At 41.5% G+C, this 19978-nt stretch overlaps 2 protein-coding genes across 2 annotated transcripts; one reads left to right on the top strand and one right to left on the bottom strand.

Annotated features, from left to right (window-relative positions):
• Window positions 1–304: 304 nt before the first annotated feature.
• Window positions 305–17836, bottom strand: gatb (glutamyl-tRNA(Gln) amidotransferase, subunit B). Its single transcript, XM_084561677.1, has 13 exons — window positions 17670–17836; window positions 16305–16458; window positions 16088–16201; window positions 11186–11384; window positions 10534–10656; window positions 10297–10410; window positions 7656–7740; window positions 7049–7093; window positions 6092–6284; window positions 5740–5873; window positions 767–845; window positions 533–667; window positions 305–440 (listed from the first exon to the last, which is right to left on the bottom strand). The coding sequence occupies exons 1-13, from the start codon at window positions 17813–17815 to the stop codon at window positions 315–317; spliced, it is 1647 nt and encodes a 548-aa protein (XP_084417803.1). The 5' UTR covers window positions 17816–17836; the 3' UTR covers window positions 305–314.
• Window positions 17837–18043: 207 nt separating this feature from the next.
• dctpp1 (dCTP pyrophosphatase 1) lies at window positions 18044–19154 on the top strand. Its single transcript, XM_084561686.1, has one exon. It carries the CDS (start codon window positions 18054–18056, stop codon window positions 18570–18572), a length of 519 nt encoding a protein of 172 aa, XP_084417812.1. The 5' UTR covers window positions 18044–18053; the 3' UTR covers window positions 18573–19154.
• Window positions 19155–19978: the final 824 nt, after the last annotated feature.

Raw genomic sequence — 19978 nt, 5'->3', positions numbered from 1 at the left:
CTGAATATGAAGCAAAAATAAAGCACATAAAAGCCACATTGAATATCTCATTAGGAAGTTAAAACACAGGGATCAAGAATGCCTTTTTGCTACAAACCGTGATCACCTGAAAAGCTTTATTACTTTTCAAACACATAAATAAACAACAGAATGTCCAGTGAATACAGTATTTACATAATGACAACCTCAGGTAATAAGCTTAATTTTAAGCTTGCCCATGAGTAACCAGTAAATCTGGTTTTATATATCAGCCATGTATTCAATATTTCCATACAGATGTATAAATTAGTTGTCTTGCAGCACGGTCCGACCCCTCATGAAGTCTTCTTCTGCAGAATCTCCCTCACCAGAACCGGGTCAGCTCTGCCTTTGGTCTCTTTCTGGACCAGGCCCATCAGCTTGTTCAAAACTTTCTTGTTCCCATTTCTGATGGCTTGGACCTACGGGGAGGCACAGAAAACTCAAACATGCACAAATATCCCTTCCCCTTTTTTTTTAAATTACGTGTGAGGTTTTGTGTTTCAGCCCTAACCTCTTCAGGATGCGAGTCCACCACCTTCTGGCAGATGCCGTGCAGCTGTGCAGAGTCACTAACAAGCCCCAAGTCCTGCTCCTGGATGATCTGCAGGGCCGTCTTGCCTGATGACCTCCACATCTCCTGGAACACCTGAGAGCAGAGAGAAACCCGTAAGACGCAGGTGAGAGCCAGAATACGAACAAGCACAGACGGATGGGGGTAATTGCGTGGTCTGTGTAGCTGACTGACCTGCTTGGCAATCGAAGAGGAGATGTGTCCTGTTTCTTGGAGATCCAGCAGCTCAGCCAGGGCAGAAGGAGTGATTGGACTGAAATCAAATTAAGGGGTAATTTAATTTCACTTTAATAGATGGACTTGAATAAGTGATATAAATGGCTGGGGAGATGGAGAGAAGGCACTAAAGAGTCTTTCGACATTTGCGCTTTGATTGCAGTGTTTCTGTCTGCCCCATGTCTGCTTGTTTAATCCAGGTAAACTAAATCAAAAAGTCTGTAATTAATAATAATTAATGGTCAGTCGATACATGGCCTAGTCAGTGTGGATGAATCTTTATAAACACAACTCAGTTTACGTATATGTCAAATGAAGCAGTGATTCCTAACCACGGGTATTTGCACCTCAGAGGTAACTCTTGCAGTTTTATGGGGACCACACTGAAAGCTCAAGAAATGCATTTTGAAATAAAATACACCCCTACATTCATGCAAAATGAAAAGCCAAATAATATTACAAATCTAGCAAGCGGCCCCCCACACTTGGAGTCAGCTGTAACACCATGTAAGCCAGCAAGCAGAGAAGATGGAATAATTAATAAATAAAATAAATATTGAATGGGCTGCAGCCTATCCACCTATACACTCTGGACATATTGAATCACTATTATCAAATTATTAAAGCTTAGCACACAAAGCATTAGTAAAACGTAATGGGTACATATAAACAGTAAATAGCTAAAGCTAAAATAATTCCAAAATGTTTAGATGTACTTCATGAAAAAATAAAAATATAAATGGTAAAAAATGAGAAATAAAACATTTTAAAATAACTAATAAAGAATAAACTGCTTCTTAGCTAGGATAATGTACGGACATTGGAAAAGTAAAGTAACGCACAACCTTAAAAAAAGAAGAAAAAATTGCTTAAACTGTTAGCTAGAAACCAAGTATTAATGGAATTTAAAATGTTAGCTAAAACGTTATAGCATTTGTGCCGATGTTACTTCAATTTCATGTGCACTGTAGTGACGCAGGGGTTTTAGTCCTGAGAAATTAAAAAAAAACAGATAAAACAGAGGCAGATTGTAATAATATATTAACATAGTTAGCTAGTAGTTTTAAAAAATAGTAAATGCTAGCTAAAAGTAATGGATAATGTGTGAACAGATGAAAAAGTATGAATAAACTGTTGAGTTAGCTAAAAAAAAGATCGACACCGTTAGCTACAAGAGTTAATAGTAATAATAGTAATAGTTCAAAAGTGAGGATGCACGTCAATGGTGACGGAAAATGGATAAAAGCCTTTTAAATGGTTTATACAATAAACTGTACAAACTGTACAGCTATTTCAACCCTATTAGCTAATATCTGAACACACTTAAAAAAAGAATAAATACTGCTGAGCTAGCTAAAAAAAGAAAAGTTAGCTAAATTGTTAAAAAAACAATGGATACATGTCAATGGTAAATGGATAAAACAATAAACTGTACAAGTTGTTGTCTAACGGATTAGAAATAGCTAAAAGTGGACTAATACATGAACAGACAGCGAAAAACGAATGGATAAACTTTTAAGCTAGCTACAAAAAATGTGAATGGTTAGCTAGCAGCAATGGAAATTCTGCAGGTAGTATAAAAAACTAAATAGTAAAGATAGCAGGTCAAACTAAACAGCAGTATAATGGTAAAATATTACAAGGCAGCAGATACACCGTTTTGAAACAGCCAAAAATTAACTTACACAGTTTAAACTAATGTAAAATAAACTGTGTTAAGAAATTAACAGCTGAAATAAGTAATGAATAACACATGAATAACCAATAGAAGAAGGAGTAAGTAATGAATGAATAGAAATTATGACCAATCAATTTAAATGGCTAAAAGGTTGATGTGTCCAGTTTCTGTCACTCGATGCTTTCATTTTTGGCATCTTGACTATTCAGTGACAACTGTCAAACATGCTATACCAATATCCATTTTTACATAATGAAAATGGTTCAATTCTCCATTTCATAATCCTTTCATGAGAACATGTTTGGGTGGTGCAGGAGAAGAGCTACTTGAGCTCATCTGGTTGAGGAGGCACAGCCAAAAAGGAAAGTTGGGATGGAAATAGAGAACCCTCATTATATTTTGTTCCTTTGACATTTTTAACATTAAAATCATGTGCGCCTCTCACAATCCTGTCATCCCGCTGTCGCCATCCTGCCACAAACCTGCCACCAAGTTTCCCCTCTCACAGGCAGCCGCCAGCTGCTTTCCTGAGTGGGGAAACCCTGACTGGAAAGTGACTTGTCTGAGCTGGTGGAAGCGCCTGGACGTGCTCTTAATGACATGTCTGCAGTTTCACTGACCGACCAATCTGCTTCCTCGTTTCTTGTTTCATTAATCCAGTTTAGAGCCAGAGGAGTGAAAGAAATTTGGGCCGCCCAGACAGGATAAAATCTAATATTGCCCGTGATTATATGCACAAGAACGAGCATATTTGCAGTCATTAACAGAACTCTTTAAGACCTACCTTCTGGTGCCCAAACTGCCAATTATTTCCTCATTGTCCCAAGTACTTAAAATGTTTCTCCGAGCACTTATATGACTCAGTCTCCCTGCTTCTTCCCAATCTGCAGCTTTTGACACTCCTGCCGGGCCACTCTTTGTTTTTCTTTAACTATCCTCCTTTCAACCACAGCTAATGCAACATCATGCATAAATAAACAGCAGCTACTCTGTGGCTGCCTTGCACACACAAATGCTTCTCCGCAACCGTCGCAGAACAGAAGATAAAGTAAATCTCACAGCATCTGTGCCGATGTTACTTCAATTTCATGTGCACTGTAGTGATGCAGGGGTTTTAGTCCTGAGAAATTATCGCTGCGTCCCTTTGCTAGTCTCAGCTGGACTTGCTTCCGCCCACCCTCATTTTTCTTTTGGCTGCAGTAAAAATTAAACCGCCATTTGAAGAAAATTGCTAAAAAGAGCCGAAATGAGCGTGTTATTTGTTTTAGCGTCATAGTGTGCCACCAACGGAAACAGCTGGAGAGATTGGATGTGATCTGGAAGCATGAAAGCTACCGCTGCAACTCTTTTTGTGTAAAAAATTGAAATGGATTTAACTTTAAGAGCTATAACTTTACTCAAAACACATTCTCCAAAATGTAATGATCCGCTTATACAACAGGCTTTTCTGGACTAAAGGGACTGAACACAGGAATATCCAATGATTTACCTACTCACATTTTTGGATGGGATGTTGGTAACAAACCCAAAAACTAGACAGAATTAAAAATAAAAAACATCACTTTTTATTATAAGACATCGTTACTTTTTTCACTAGATTGACACACACTAACTAGTTTTCATATTTATAAAACTTAACTCCTCAGTTACTGACACAATGGCACTTCTTATTCTCAGGTTTACTTTAGCGTTATCCCAGCATCCCTGTTTTACAACCACGCACCAAAATATCACAAGCTGCCGATAAGAACGGGTGACGTTTGGTGGTAGAGAGCGGAGGACAGTGACAGAGGTTAACAACAGCAAAGTGTTTATTAAAAACCCTGTGTAATGTTGGACCTGTTGGACTGCTGTTGACAGACGAGCTCCTGCAGTTCATGTTTACAACCCTTCCCACATGATCTCCTGCTTCCCCTCCACCTCTTGTTATTGGCTACTCCACGCTAGTAAATCCTGTCAGGCAAATTTTGGCAACTTCACTCTGCTGATACACACACATGCCAACGCTGTTTGCTGCCAGGTTTGCTTCACTCCCCTCCACCCTCCTCCTTGTGTGTGTTTGACTCAGAGCTAATGCTCACGTGTGTGTGTTTATTAAGAGGAAACTCCACCTGTGTAGTTATCTGCTACAAAAGAGCCCGTTCCTTTTAAGTGTCTCTGATTAAAGTTTAGTCATGTGTTACAGGATAAGGAGCTACACTTGTGACACTATAGATGTACTCAATCACTGCTAGGTGACGATTCATTTTGACACGGCTTCACACATAAATGAAACCACTGATTCGGAGAGAACAGAAAGACAAACCTGACAGACTGCACCATTTTCTTCCAAAGCTCTTTCTTTAAAAGGCTGTTTTTATGGCTTCATTACAGACAAGGAAACAAGGGAAACAGAGGTGCAACTAAGGTGTCTGGCCTTGACCTAAACTGAGGATGTTGTGGTTAATGGCCGGCGTCTTAATCCCAAAGCACCAGATAAATAGTTTAACCTTTCACGTTGTTTTGTTTATCAGAGAATGAGTCAATTTAAAAAAATAAATAAAAAATGATCCCATGACCTCTTGGCTCTAAAGTTGAAGGCAGAAATTATAAAGTTCAGCCCATCTGTATGCGTCTCATCACCCCTCCTGATCCTGACACTGATCAGGCATAACATTATGACCACCTGCCTAATATTGTGTAAGTCTCCCTTGTGCCACCAAAGCAGTTGTGACTCATCAGAGAATGGACATGGGCCTTCTGAGGGTGTCCTGTGGAGTTAGTGGGGGCCTTTGGGTCCTATAGGTTGAGGGGAAGGGCCTCTGTGGATCAGGCTTGTTCCAGTGCATCCCACAGATACTTGATCAGTCTAGTGAATTTGGAGGCCAGGTCAACATCTTGTGTTGTTTTTCATGTTTGTTTGAGTTGTTCCTAAACCATTTTTGTGTGTTTGCCTGTGTCGGGCTGCATCCTGCTGGGGATGGCTGCTGCCATCAAGGAGTGTCATTGCTATGGGGTGGGGGTGTCTGGTCTGGTCTAGGTGGGTGGTACATGTCTAAGTAACACCCACACGAATGCCAGGTCCAAAAGTTTCCCAGCAGAACATTGTATTGTCACAAGATGGCCAATGTTATTTACCTCTCTTTCAGTGGTCATAATGTTATGCCTGATTGGCATAACATTAGCTCTCAGAGGAGACTTCTTGCACCTGACATGTGTGATAAACACTAAGCATTGTGTTATTAGAGTAAGGGTTTGTTTGTGTGCTTCTCACCTCTGCTTCACACTCATGTCTTGCAGTTTGAGGAGACCCACCAGCTCATTTGTCACCCAGCCAATCACTTTCCTGGGCTCCTTCTTGGTCGCCTTCAACACCGCCTCAAAGTACTCCACCAGCCCGTCCTCATTCTGCAGCACAGACCCATGAAAATGGTTTTCACAGGTACGTTATCTAATTAGGCTCAAATCGCCTCAGCAGAGTTCACCGGCACACAGCTGCTTCCTGCTAGACTCAAGCAGAACCGCGGCCAGGCCTGATCGGATTTGATCGGACGGCAATTAAAAGAAAGCTACACAACTAATTTGGTGAATGGACGCGGTTCTTTCTCACCCACTTGGAAACTCACCACCAGAGTGAAGCTGTGCTCGGGCAGGATGCCGTACATTTGCACCAGCCTGTCTCTTTTGACACTGGGTAGCTCTGGCAGCGTCTCCTTTATCTTCTGCACCACCACCGCCTGGCATGCATCAATGCCAGTGGGCAGCGATGCATTATCCTCATACACAATCAGAGGGGGCAGGTTGGGCTCTGGCATAAACCTGAAGAAAGGCAGGGGAAGGGAGGGAGAGGTGGAGAATGCTTTATCAGCAGCACAGATAAGCTCAGAGAAAGGGAGCTTAGGCTTTTGTTGAGACACTAATAGTCCTCTTGACGCCACACTTGTACCATATTTCATTTGGTCTGCGGATGATTTGACTCCATCAGGCTTAAACATGTCAATCTATCATTTCCCCCGACCTCAATCATCTAACACACACACACCCACAGCCAAGGTCTAGACTGATGTTTATTTCTCTCCATCGAAGTGCTGCTCAACAGTCTCCAGTGAAGACATAATCATCTGCCATGACTATTAACTGTATGTAAAAGATAGACGTAGCCACAGAGTTTGACATTTGGCCATTGTTATTTTGGACGAGAGGGAGGAGCTGGGGAGGAGCGATGGGTAGATCTGACCGAGAACCTGAGGATGGCTTGTGAATTACTTCAGACCAGCCATATGAATCAAGCATGCCCCCAAACATACCTGTACGTAATATCATCTTAATTATAAAATAAGATAATCCTTTAAGATAATCTTTTAAAATAATCCTTTAAAATAATCCTTTAAAATAATCCTTTAAGATAACCATTTTTAAATGGAGTGGATCTGAAGCTTTTTTTGGTTCCACCGCCTACTGACCATCAGTGGTATTGTACTTTAAGCCACTTTTTTTGGTTTCACATTTTCAGTCCAGGTGGCTGCGTTCATCTTTCAATATACAGTATACAGTATATGCAGGAAGCCCACAAACTCACACACCTGTAGTCCTGAAGACCTTCTTTGTCCCTCATAGGAATGGTCTCCCTAGAAGACAAGATGTTACAAATCAACCTTCTGATACATCTTCTGATTGTTATCATTCCCAGATATTTTATAATTTGAGAAAAACAAATCTACCGACCTAACAATGACAAAAATAATCAAACAAATGTATAATAAAACAAAAAAGAATGTGAACATTATGTGTGCCAATGGTCCCCTTTAAACCAGCGTCGTCAGATCTCCTGCCACTTTCAGGAACGAGAAGAAAGAGCCGATCGCAGGCCCTCACACGCACACACTGTTTAACACGCTTCCCCGTCTACCTCGGACATGCGAGGCCTCGCGGGAGGCAGGCAGAGCACCAGAAGATGATCAAGGCCTCAGCTGTGTGGTAGCTGGCTCATTCTGTGAGCTCATAAGCCCGCGAGCGTCTCACAGATAACACAGGACAACGGTAGCATCCAAATGGCTCTATTCATCATCATTACCATGATGGTTCATCGTCGGCAAAGCTCAGGACTAATGAACCAGGCAAGGATCCCAGTCAGAGGGTGTTATAGTGGCTAAATCTTGGCATCACTCTGCTGATTTTTCATCCTCTTACCCTGATTTGGAATCATACGCTCGGGTCTCGTTTTGCACCTTCCCCCCTCGCCGCAGGACCTCAATCTGTCTCTGGATCTCATAGTCTGGCGAATAAAAGGGAGAACAGGAGCACAAATTCAGACCACAAACTTAATTCGCCGGTAAATGCCAAACAACTGCTGTTGTACACCGGCAATCCTCAGGTCTCAGACCGCTGCCACGTTACAAATCTGATGAATGATGTTTTTCCCCGTGACTTTTAAACACCAATTTAGCGCTGAGCCAATGTGATACATTGATAAATAATTCAAGCACAGCATCGCGGCATGTCAAACCACGCTTTTTTAAAAAATCTGAATGTAAAAATGCTCAAATTTACCGGCCGGGACTCTTTGTCAGCTTGAAGCTCAATCAGAGAAGTTATAGCCCACAGAGAATCTTTGCTGTTTTTAAGTGAAGCCGCTGCGAGAAGTCAGCTCACCATCACACGCTGCCATCACTCAGCTAATAGTTTATGAATGGCTGTCAGTCCTGTACGTACGCTTCAGAAGTTACTGTCAGCATCGACCATCTTGTTTTCATTTCAACAAAAAAAAACTATTTTTTAGCGCTGACATAAAAATATGTTTTGTCACACTGTGTCTTTATATCTATAGCTGTCAAATGAATGAAATGTAGGAAAAACAAGTGTAATTCCCTCAGTAGAATGAAAAGGAACAAGTCATTTTAAGCGAGGCTACCTGCGGTCAGAAAACATTTTGACTGATTAAAAACGGCATCAGCAAGGGAAACATTAATGTCATTCTGTGAAATTTTACAATCACGAATTAGCTTTTTCTTTTGAAGGGATTTAAGACGTCAAATAAATATCCATTCACATAAAACCAGCCCACTTCAGAGTAATTACCATGCCATCGAGCTTTCTTATATCCCACTGAGAAATATTGGCAATAATGCCACTGGGGCCAGTTGCCAGGCAACCAACGGATACTCCAGGAAGTCAGTGGTTCCAGCAACAAATTATGCGCTACATACTCAACACTGTTATCCAACATGCTACTCCATGTGAACAAGGAACGGTATGTATCAGACACACCGCTCTGCATTTAACTATTGTGTGGCAATTGTCCCATGTAACTGTGGCAGCCTTCCAATCTCACCTCTACTGAACGGCATTGTGGGATATTTATACAGTGTGTGTAGTGTGCAGTTCTTGGCTACTATAATATATCCTCAAAAACAGTGTGCACGTCACGTAGTGTTTCACGTAGTGTTTTAGATTCATACTAAACAAATCTAACGCACTAAATTGCATTAAGTTTACTTGTAGTGGGGAAATTTCTAGATAAAGCGTAATTATTATTTTTATATTTATATTTCTAACAGGTCACTTTATATTTATATTTCTAACAGGTCACTTTATATTTTTAACATAGTTTATAGTTGTATAAACATTTTATTTCTAGTCACTTTCTATTTTTTATATAGCTTTTGTATTTTATGTTCAATGTTTGTAACTGCTACTGGATGCTTGAATTTCCCCTGGGATTAATAAAGTATCTATCTATCTATCTATCTATCTATCTATCTATCTATCTATTACGTTTTAGAGGTTCTTTCGATGTTTGTTATTTTAACTGGCAGTCACTTCACGTCTGCTGTAAATGTGCAGTGCAGCACACCTTAGCCCATTAGATTTAAGATATTTAATCCTAGTACACATTATCTTTCTTAGGTAATTTAGGATCACTAATTTATTTTTCAGAAACATTTCAGTTTTTATTTATTTCTTCACATTTGAATGGTTTTACATACATTTCAGTCTGTTACAGTAAGTTGCAGAGCCCATTCCTTCAGACAGAACTGGTGTAACTGAGTCAGGTTTGTAGTCCTCCTTGCTTGCATATGCTTTTTTCAGGTCTGGCCACCATATATATTTTTTTTTATTAGCATGAGGACAGGGATTAGTAAGGGCCACTCCAATATCTCGACCTTGTTTGCTTGAGACGTTGCTTTAATATCCATATTATATATCTTATTTTCTTAAGTGCACCAGTACCTCCTACAGCCAAACAGCCCCACAACATGATGCTGCCACCCCCGTGCTTCAGGGTTGGAAACCTCCCCTTTGAAGGTAGGCCTTGAAATCTACAGGTACACCTCTACACCAACTGATTCATATTATGTCAGTTAGCAGAAGCTTCTAAAACCATAAGATGATTTTAAAAGGCACATTTGACCCACTGTAATTGTGATATAGTGAATAGTAAATGATATAATCTATCTCTATACAACTGTTGAAAAAATAACTAATGCCATGCAGGTGTCTTGACCAACTAAAGCTATAGGTTGTTGACGTGAAATCTGCGCAGTGGTTGGAAAATCACTTCTTAAGACTTCCGCCTGTGTGTGTGTGTGTGTGTGTGTGTATGTGTGTAATCTTCTGACTTCCTCTCAGTGCTGAACCAGTGTAGTTCACAAATTTACCAGCTTAACGCACACATGTACGTCCAAGTAATTCTGACACCGCATGCAAACACAAATTAAAGATCTATGGTGCATGAGCAATCCTGCATCCAATTTAGACATGTTCAGATATACTAAGTCCCATAACGCCTATCTCACTATCTCAAGTTTGAAGCTTTTTTAATAGTGCCTACCTATAGCCCTGGCCAGGTACCGGATGCTGTTGATGTTCTTCACTTCTGTCCTGGTGCCCAGCGGCTCACCTGGGATGTGCACAGACACATTGGCATCCACTCTCATCTGGCCCTCTAAGGAGAAAGAGCCACAACAATACATGCAGAGAAAGAAATAAGTTTAGAGATTTAGAAGCTCGGAAAGAAAAAAAAAAAAAATAGAGAGAGGGAGGCAGAGACAGAGAGCGATTTCCATACCAGACATGTTGCCTTGACAGGTGCCCAGGGCTTGCAGGATGAGCTGAAGCTCGCCGACAGCTGCAGCAGCCTCCTCCCCACAGCTCATGTCTGGCTCCATCACCAGCTCCATTAGACCTACACCTGACGCACGAGAAGGCGGCTGTGTTTCACTTCTTTAAGGTACCTATCCCACGGAGCGCCGTGACAAACCTCAGCAGCTTCACATGCAATCTCTGTCAAACACTGTTTTCTACCAGCATTAAACAAAAACTTGTTCTTGCACTGTCAACAAATTTTATGAAAACTCAGACAATGTGTTAGTATACCACTCATAGGTTTCAGGGCCAAGTGCATTCACCGTTTCATTTCTTATTAAAAAGGTTGTGGGAAGGAATTTATCTAAACAGCTGAACCTTACTCAAACAGCAGTAAACTGTATATTTGTTGGGTACTACTCTCGCCCTAGGTGGTTGTTGATTCAAAAGAATCATGTGCATCATAATGAACAAACATTTCACCCAAGACAAACTTGCCAATGAATATTTAATGATTTCAAAACAGGAGGAATTAGATATACTAAGGCCTCTTGGGGAATTTATCATAAGTAAGAAAAAATACAGAATCCCTGCTCTTTAATGGTACAGCACTGATGGATGCTCTCCAGCATTACCTGCTCTGTTGAGGTCTATGAGCGTCTGGCTGCGGACGTCATCATGGAGACTCTTGCCGCTGTCCTGCTCCAGCTGAATCTGTTTGATGTGCACGTTTTTCCTTATCACCTGGCCCCTCTTTTTCCCTCCGAGGAGGCTATAGGTCAGCATGCCGTCCACTGCGATCGGCCGCCGTTGCTGAGTGATCTGGTATCCGGCCTGAGAGGAGGAAAATCTAATTATTTAAAACTTTACCTTAAAGCCTTAAAATATGCAAGCATGAAACAGAACCTTTTGTCGCCTCCCTGCAGTGCCAGCAATTAGATTGACTAAAAGACAAAAAAGTAGCACAGGCACTTCCATTCTAATGTCGTCTTCCATTCACTTTAGGTGTTACCACTGAAAATCCTCGGCTGTTGGTTGAGCTTTTATCAGACGTCAGTGCCTAACGTGTATTAAAAAGTGCGATATGAGTACGTTTAGGGCAGTAAAAAGTTTTCTAATTTCCCTAAATCTGTACCCTAATGCCATCAAATTATGATTGCAAGATACAAATTCCTAGAGTGGGATTACACTGCACGGTGAGTAACCCAGCCAGTGTCATGTGTCTATGTAAGGACGAGACAGCCTCGATTAAACACAGCGCCGGCTGCCGTTCCACTCAAGGTTTCTTTTCCCACAAAAGCACAGGAATAAATATTTCATGCGCTCGTCTATTCCTAAAAGAACCTGCTGCCTCCAGTATTAATTTCCCCGCGTTACTATGGCGACCACATCACAAGAACTAAACATTAATCATAGTTATGCTAAAGAGAGTGAGGACGTAGGGGAGGAGGAGGTGGAGGAGGAGGAGGAGGGGGGTGTTAGTCACCAGCTTTCTGCACGTCTGATCGACATGATCAATCACCTCCACGCCTCCTCTTTTTAAAAAACAGAAAGGGAAAAACAATGCTGGGATTTTCTGCTTCACTGTCTGCTCTTCTCAGTGGATTCACTCCTGAAATCTGCAGGATTTTGCGAACAGAGCTTAACAGAAATCCCCCGTTCCCTACTTTTGCCTCTGCTGCAGGATGAAGTATAGATACCGTACGTAAGGGAGCATCCGTATAAGTGGGGACTATTTGCATTCCCTGCATAATAAATCAACTACTTCGGGCAGCATAATGAAGGATGAGGCAAGTTTGCTGTTAATAAGATCCTGGTAGTCACATTAAGCTTTCCCAATTACACTCTGACAGAAGACTGAGCCTTAACGAGGAGTTCCAGTGACTCTTTGTCCTTTTTTTTCACATCCAAACTGATGCTTACATACTGTACGTACAGGATCAGACACACACACACTCAGCGCTTAATCCCCCCACACTTAATCCCATGTTGTGAGGTGCTGAGTCATTTTCTGTCTTAAAAAGGTCTCAGTGGGCCGTCTCATTCCTCACTCAAGCTCGCTGGTGTTTTTCTCAGCCACCCCAGCGAGGTCACAAAGATTTTATTCCTCTCCTTAAACACATGTCAGAGCCTCCATGGCCCGGGCCACACCCGTTTATTTGGAAACCTAACACCTCAAGGAAATTGTAATTATTTAGATTAGCGCCGAGATGCCGGGGCACGTTATTAAAGGGCCGGTAAAAACTTTGTACACGTGCCTCGCCTGCCATCTCGGCTCAAAGAAGGAACGGCGGCTGGACAGCGGCATTAATCATTTAATGAGCGGCTGTGGTGTTTTACAAAATGCAATCAAGGATTTCTAGTGGAACGTATCAATAATGTACGACGCAATTTACAAATGTATTTTTCAAGGGCGGGACAGTTTCTCCCTGGCTCCTGTAACCGGTTTCGAAAGTACACACTGCAGATTAAACTCAAACTTGGGGTCGAATGCGTAAAAAAAATATATATATATCCCATCATTTGCATAATTAAAGCTGCTCTGACTGGAGTTCATCAAGCTGTTTGTTTCACACAGCACAGAGACACTGTTTGAGCAGCTGATGACACTAATGCAAACTAAATAGCAGAAAAAAAAACGAGGCAACAGCAGGTACCCTGATCATTGCACACAGTGAATTTAAAACTCAAATAAAGGTTCGGGCTCAGGCTACTGGCGTGAGTTGACTGGGAAATCTCACAGAAGAAGAAGAATTGTAATCTGGTTTTTATTATCCCTGCTGTGTGTGTCGACTGTTGAGAAGGAATCTTAAGGAGTTGATACCCGGCCATAATCTCTACGCTTCTGGAGGGGGATTTTACTGGAATTCCAAGATTTGTGGACTTTCTGTGGAGATGATGTATAATTTACCGTGGTAATCAAAATGTGTACTTTGCACTTTGAAATTTAAACTCTCAAGATCTGCGTCAAGTTAGCTCAGAAAGCAGACTGTGAACTAATCAGATATATCAAAAAGAGCTCATTCACTGGAGCGCAATAACAAAAAATACCAGCTAAAGCACTTTTTCTGTGCGTCTCTGGCTACTTTGTGAGCAGACCCTAATTATAAGCCACTCCTTTTGAGATTTTCATGGAAAATATGCCATAAAGGGAGAAAAGAAATCTCTCCCAAGTTCTCAGGTCCATAATTACCCTCCTCATTATCTTGCCTTATAGCTGTGTTAGTGTGATATCTTACTCTGGCAATACAGACAAATTCAAAATGCAAAACTTCAACTTTCTTCTGAGAATTTCCACATTTCATAGGAGAGGAGGAGGTCTCTGTGGTGCAAATCACTTTAGCGCTCCCATGACATTTTGTTCGTTTCCATCTAAGCCTTAAAATGTCACTCATAATGGCAGTAAAATTACCCTGGGGCTCTGAAGGGTAGTAAAACCTTGCCGTGCGAGCACTCCATTACAGAGAGCAAAGTGAACATTACTTGGATATGACTGTTTAATGGAAATATCAGTGTTAAAGAGGGGGATATCTCCACCGCTACCACTTCTATTCGCATCGTACAGCGTGTTGCGTGGAATTTAAACACTAACTATATTTAAATGTTCTGACCAAAAACATGAGAGGACTTGATGGCATATGATCACCTTTAAAGTTTATATACCAACTTTAAGATTCAGTTACAAAGCAGAATGATCATTTATTTGGAGTTGTGTTCTTGTCCGATATTCAAATAGTCTTTTAGCTCTGTGTTTGGTCTCCACCAACTCCTGAGGGAAATATAAGCTTCTTAATGCTCCACAATGTTCTCCACCTACCTTTGTCTATCTGCTGTTTTTGTGCTGAGCAAGGAGTTTACACCGGGTTTTTATGGATGTTTGCTGGAAACTGCCGCCTGCTTTGTTCCCAAACAGCTCTCTGAGAGTAGTGAGAGTGAACCAAAGCAGTAGGAGAAACACTAAGGAAGCTCTATGGAGCCAAAGGTGATAATTCACTGTAGTTTTATTATCCCACATTATTTTCACATTCTCGTTTGATAAACCATAAAAAGAAAATCAATTCTTCCTTAAATATAGCCACCATTTAATTTTTTTTTTATGTTTCAAATATGGATATTGTGAATATCAGAGAATTATTCACACATGCTCTAGTCCCATATATATATAGAGAGAGAGCATTTTAACATTTTTTTTTGCCTTCTGTTTTAAATTGTGGTCTCTATATCCATTGTTCTGCGTTACCCTAACTGCTCTAATCATTTCCAAACTCAGCTGTCTTCAGTGAAAACCCACTGAAAGCCAACTATCCAAACCAGGCAAAGTTCCCAGCCAGACGGTGAACATTGTGGGGCTGTTGTTCTGTCGCTGAGGAAGTTTGAGGTTTAGAATTTACAACCCACTGAACCCACTGAACCTCTGCTTTAATCTGAACCTGTACTATATCCTGTTCAACTGAAGTTTAAATGGCTGCAAGAATGATACACGTGGTCAGTTTACCAGAAACTGAAATTGAAGTCAAAGAAATTGCAGTCTGGATTCTGGTCTACTTTACGATACAGCTGAATGTTACATCCCTGCATGTTCTCGTTTAGCTGGATCTGCTCTGAACCTCAGCTAAGCTAGAAGCTAAGTGAAAGAGCCTGAAATTATTAGGAGATGGTGGAGACCAAAACAGAGCTAAAAAGAAGAGAGAGTACAGGACTTACTTTCAAAAAAAGAAAATGGACAGAAACATGACTAAAAATAACTCCCATGGATATTACTGTAGAGTTGTGCTTACAGTTTGCTTTTCTTCCTTCCAAATGGCCAAAGTAAATAAACCAGTTAACTTATTCGGCTTTAAATAGTTCACTCAATGGTAACTTTATGGGAGGAAGGAATGAGATTAGATTAGAAAACACAGACTGGGAGAAAATGGCTGGCATCCGTTTGAAGCCCTTTACTGGCAGTCATGTGAAGACCTCTGCTTCTAAAACTGTTTTAATATTATATTATTAGCTCAGAAGGTTCATAACCCGAAGGAAACAGCTACACAGAGGTATGCGTATGTGAAGGGTTGTTCTATTGGACAACTCTATCCAGGGTTTTTACCTCCAATAATGACTCAAATACAAAGTGTAACTAAACGACGGCAACCTTCAAATGATCAGCAGAGGCATGGGGAAAGGACCTAAGGATATTCTAAAAATACAAGTGCAGTGAAGTAAGAAAAGTGGTAAAGTCATTTTCTGCGTTATTTGTCTGTACAGGTGGCCGATAGCATTTCTGCTGCTTCAGCACGACTTGCTCACTACTTAAATTAGAGCTTACGCCAAGAGAGTTCACCGGGAGGGTTGCCATGGAGAAGCTGGAGCAAGATGAGGACGGCTCATGTAAAGTAAAAGCAATGATGCAGCATGAAATGAATGAGGGTAGTAACTCTGTAATGGTGCTTGTCAGAAGAGGTAACCCGTAACTCTTGAGCTATCGCTCTCCTACCTACTGAACCCTAGATGGCACACAGAAAGTGACAACCGAGGACGAGGAGAGGCAAACTTACAGGGAGGTCAGCGTAAAAGTAGTGTTTCCTGTCAAAAAGTGACTTTTTATTTATGGTACAGTCGAGAGCCAGTCCTGTCATCACTGCTGCCTCGACACACCGCTTGTTCAGGACCTGGGGACACGTTGGGGACATTAGCCGAGGATTTGACAAGATGTGAGATTAAAATAGCGATTTTTGTTTTAATTAAGTTTTAATCAAGTCCAACTTTACTCACGGGTAACGTGCCAGGTAAGGATGCGTCAAAGAAGGACACCAGGGAGTTTGGAGGAGCTGAGAAGCGAACCGGAGAGCCAGAGAACAGCTTGGTGCTGGAGTTAATCTGGGCATGGATCTCTAAGCCCACCACTCCGACCAGCTGCTGGGGGGAACTGAGGTACATGGTAGAAGGACAAAAAAGATACTTTATAGGTGGCAAGAAAGGGAAGTGTGTACCATGACAAAGGATAATACTTGCTTCTCTCTGGCTGACAGGTACCCAATAAAATGCCTACTACATACAAATTCTAAGTAATGGTTATTATAATGTTATATTTTGTTTACACTAGAAAGTGACAAGATTTATACTATTTTCTTATAATGCAGTGCACACAGGAAGCAGAGGCACTATTCACAGCTGCATAAAATAAAATAATTTTCTATAGTCTAGTCAAGACCCAGAAAACCATAGTATGGTTACGTCCGTCAATCATCTCAATCCTTTCAAGATTAAATCGCTGATTGGCTGGAGACAAATTAGTTCATACTTCTCTGTGTCTGTATTTGAGACATTTTTCAAAGCAGCATCTTTAATTTATCCTTTCATTTTATTTTGTACTTTATTTATTACATGACAGCTCAGACGTTGATGTGTTATAATCTTAATATTTTACACAACAGGCATCTCAATAGCAGTAAACCCAACAGCTTTGTGAACAGAATCATAAATCCAGGAAGCCCTGTTCATTTGTGCTTCCGTATTTGGTCAACAGGTTACACTTCAGCTGTGAGAGCCTCATCTAGTAAGTAGATCTACCAGGATGAACGCAAGCAGCCAGTATAATATGCCGGATTACTGAATGTCATAATCTCAAAAAGCATCCTGAGTATGGGGCGCTGCTTTACTTTTATTAATGTAAATTCCCTGCATCATCCTGAAACCTGTTTTGTGTGTGTGTGTGTGTGGCAGAATCTAGGCTTTGAGACTAAACATGAGGTTTTAAAACCTGAAGACTTAAAGTACACATCTAACAAAAAGGTAGCACAGAGTTGCAGACCTTGGTTAACATTAGAGACTAAAACTCAAGTGTCAGGACTTGCCCCAGCTTTATAAATATACACTAACGCAGTGTATAAAATATTCAGTAAAGAAGACAGTGTATTACATAAGAAAACCCATCTAAAATATTAAAATGCTGCTCGTATAATTTATAATAATTTCAACAGCAGAACATTTAAACATAGATGTTGGTGTGTAACGAATACTTTCATACTTAAGGCAGATTTACCTGATAATGCTTATAAACTTGACGTTAAATATATGTTAGGAAGTCAGGTCAGTTGTACTAAACTCTAAATATCTAATCTCCGCCGCCTCTCTTACCTTTTTGCTCTCGGTTGTGGTTGACTGTCGCATCGTGACCTCGTTGTGCTTATCCGTCTGATTATAAGTGAAGTTTTTGGATATAATACAGATATTTGTTTCATATTATGCAGCAGCTCGCTTACTGCTACACAGGGGGCAGCCATGTTTGTCCTTCTGGCTCTACTGAGCACGGGAGATGTAGTCTTTTAAAGTGACATTTCAGGCGTTGGCGTACGGTTGAAACTACAAACCCCAGTTTTATGACGCTTCCGGTTTGCGGCTGAAGTTGCGTCATTTCCGTTCGAGCAACTGGCGGGATTTCTCCACCTGGCAGCAGAGGAGCAGCTTGTTTACACGCTTTTAAAACTTTTTACGTGGCACAGTTGATAAAATTCGTCCAGCATGATGGCAACAAACGGAAAAGAAGCATCTGGCGTGAAAGACGACGTGTTGTCAGTTTCTTCAAACGGCAGCAGCGAAGAGTTTGCCAAGTCAAACGGAGAAACAAGCAAGCGGCTGAATGGAGGACCAGAGCGGCCGCAGAAGTTCACCTTCAGCGCCGAGCCCACCGTCGAGGATATCCGGCGAATGCAGGCCGAGTTTACGGACGAGCGGGACTGGAACCAGTTCCACCAGCCCCGCAACCTGCTGTTGGCCATGGTCGGGGAGGTGGGCGAGGTGGCGGAGCTCTTCCAGTGGCGGGGAGAGGTGGCCGAGGGTCTGCCGGACTGGACCGAGTCCGAGCGGGAGCAGCTGGCGCACGAACTTAGCGACGTGATGATCTACCTGGTGGAGCTCGCGGAGAAGTGTCGCGTCGACCTCCCACAAGCGGTGCTGCGGAAAATGGCTCTGAACCGACTCAAATACCCGGCCAGCAAAGTGCAGGGCTCGGCCAAAAAGTACACAGAGTACAAGGACTGAGGACACGTGTGAAGAGACTGAGGACTATGGTCTACTGCTGATGAACATTGTATTCCTAATTGGTTCAAATGGCTTTCTTTTCTGGGTTGATTCGATATATATATATAACCATGAATAGCTCTTTGCTGCTGTGCATTTTCTGTGGCCTACATATACTCACTTTTTCAATATGCGAGGCACTTAAGGAGTATTGCTGAAGTTAGCTTTTGAATCTGGTTTTCAGTCTTGAGCATTGCTGTGCCTGAGTCGCTGCTTCATTGTAACAGGAAATATTGCTGTTGTGCAGAGAGCCTCAGGAGAGGATTAGAAAGAAGATGAATCTCACTGAACATTTTTAAATTGATTTTGCTCCCAGTTTAGAAGTGTGACAGGGGAAAAGCTGCTGCAGTTGAGGCGCTATTGTACTGACCGGCACTGACATGAAAAATAGTGAGGAAGGAAGGCAAAACTGTAATTGTGTCTTGTTTATATCTTAGTATGTTTTTTTTTTTTTTTTTTTAATTGTCCTAAGTTCCCAGCAAATATCAAAGTTTTGTTGTTATCACAGCTTGCTTTCCTGAAGTAAAAGTTGCTCCAAATCTGTTCTGTGTATTTTTCACTCATTTTATTCTCTCAGTTTATTCAAAGATGACGTGATGACGGTAATAAGCAGTTTGTTGCAAATCAAGTCTAAACACACAGGGTCTCATTGGACATTTGCCAAATTTGTAACTAATGTGGTTCAATGCAACAGTCCTGCAACGAAAGCTTCTTTCATCACACAATAATAATAATTATTGAATTTTGCTGATTCAGCTTCATTAAGCTTGCTGTTATTTCCAGGCTACAAGATCTAAAGTTATGGTTGCCTGAAGATAAAAGTTTACCTGTGTTAAATCATCACCTTTAACCTGCCAAGAGACTGGCTGTACTTTTATATAGTACTACTTTACACCGATCAGGCATAACATTAAGACCACCTTCCTAATTTTGTGTAGGTCTCCCTTGTGCCTCCAAAACAGTTGTGACTCATCAGAGAATGGACATGGGCCTTCTGAGGGTGTCCTGTGGTGCCGCCATGTTGCTAGTGAGGGCCCTTTGGGACCTGTGGGTTGAGGGGAGGGGCCTCAGGCGATCCCACAGATACTTGATCAGTTTGGGATCTAGTGAATTTGGAGGCCAGGTCAACACCTTGTGCTGTTTTTCATGTTTTTTTTTAGTTGTTCCTAAACTGTTTTTGTGTGTGTGCCTGTATCAGGCTGCATCCTGCTGGGGATGGCTGCTGCCATCAAGGAGTGTCATTGCTATGGGGTGGGGGTGCCTGGTCTGGTCTAAGTGGGTGGTACATGTCTAAGTAACATCCACATGAATGATTGTCAGGTCCAAAAGTTTCCCAGCAGAACATTTGATTGTCACAAGATGGTCAC

The sequence above is a fragment of the Chelon labrosus genome (assembly GCF_963514085.1).
Source record: "Chelon labrosus genome assembly, chromosome: 2".
NCBI lineage: Eukaryota > Metazoa > Chordata > Actinopteri > Mugiliformes > Mugilidae > Chelon > Chelon labrosus.
Note: the sequence above shows the minus strand (reverse complement) of the source record. Positions and strands in the feature narration are given on the sequence as shown.

Coding starts and splice junctions, on each gene's coding strand:
- dctpp1 (XM_084561686.1), top strand. CDS start 18,054: ATGATGGCAACAAACGGAAAAGAAGCATCTGGCGTGAAAGACGACGTG.
- gatb (XM_084561677.1), bottom strand. CDS start 17,815: ATGGCTGCCCCCTGTGTAGCAGTAAGCGAGCTGCTGCATAATATGAAA. Junction 10,411..10,533: donor CTGTCAAGGCAACATGTCTG/GTATGGAAATCG, acceptor CTTTCTCCTTAG/AGGGCCAGATGAGAGTGGAT. Junction 6,285..7,048: donor GAAGGTCTTCAGGACTACAG/GTGTGTGAGTTT, acceptor GCCTTTCTTCAG/GTTTATGCCAGAGCCCAACC.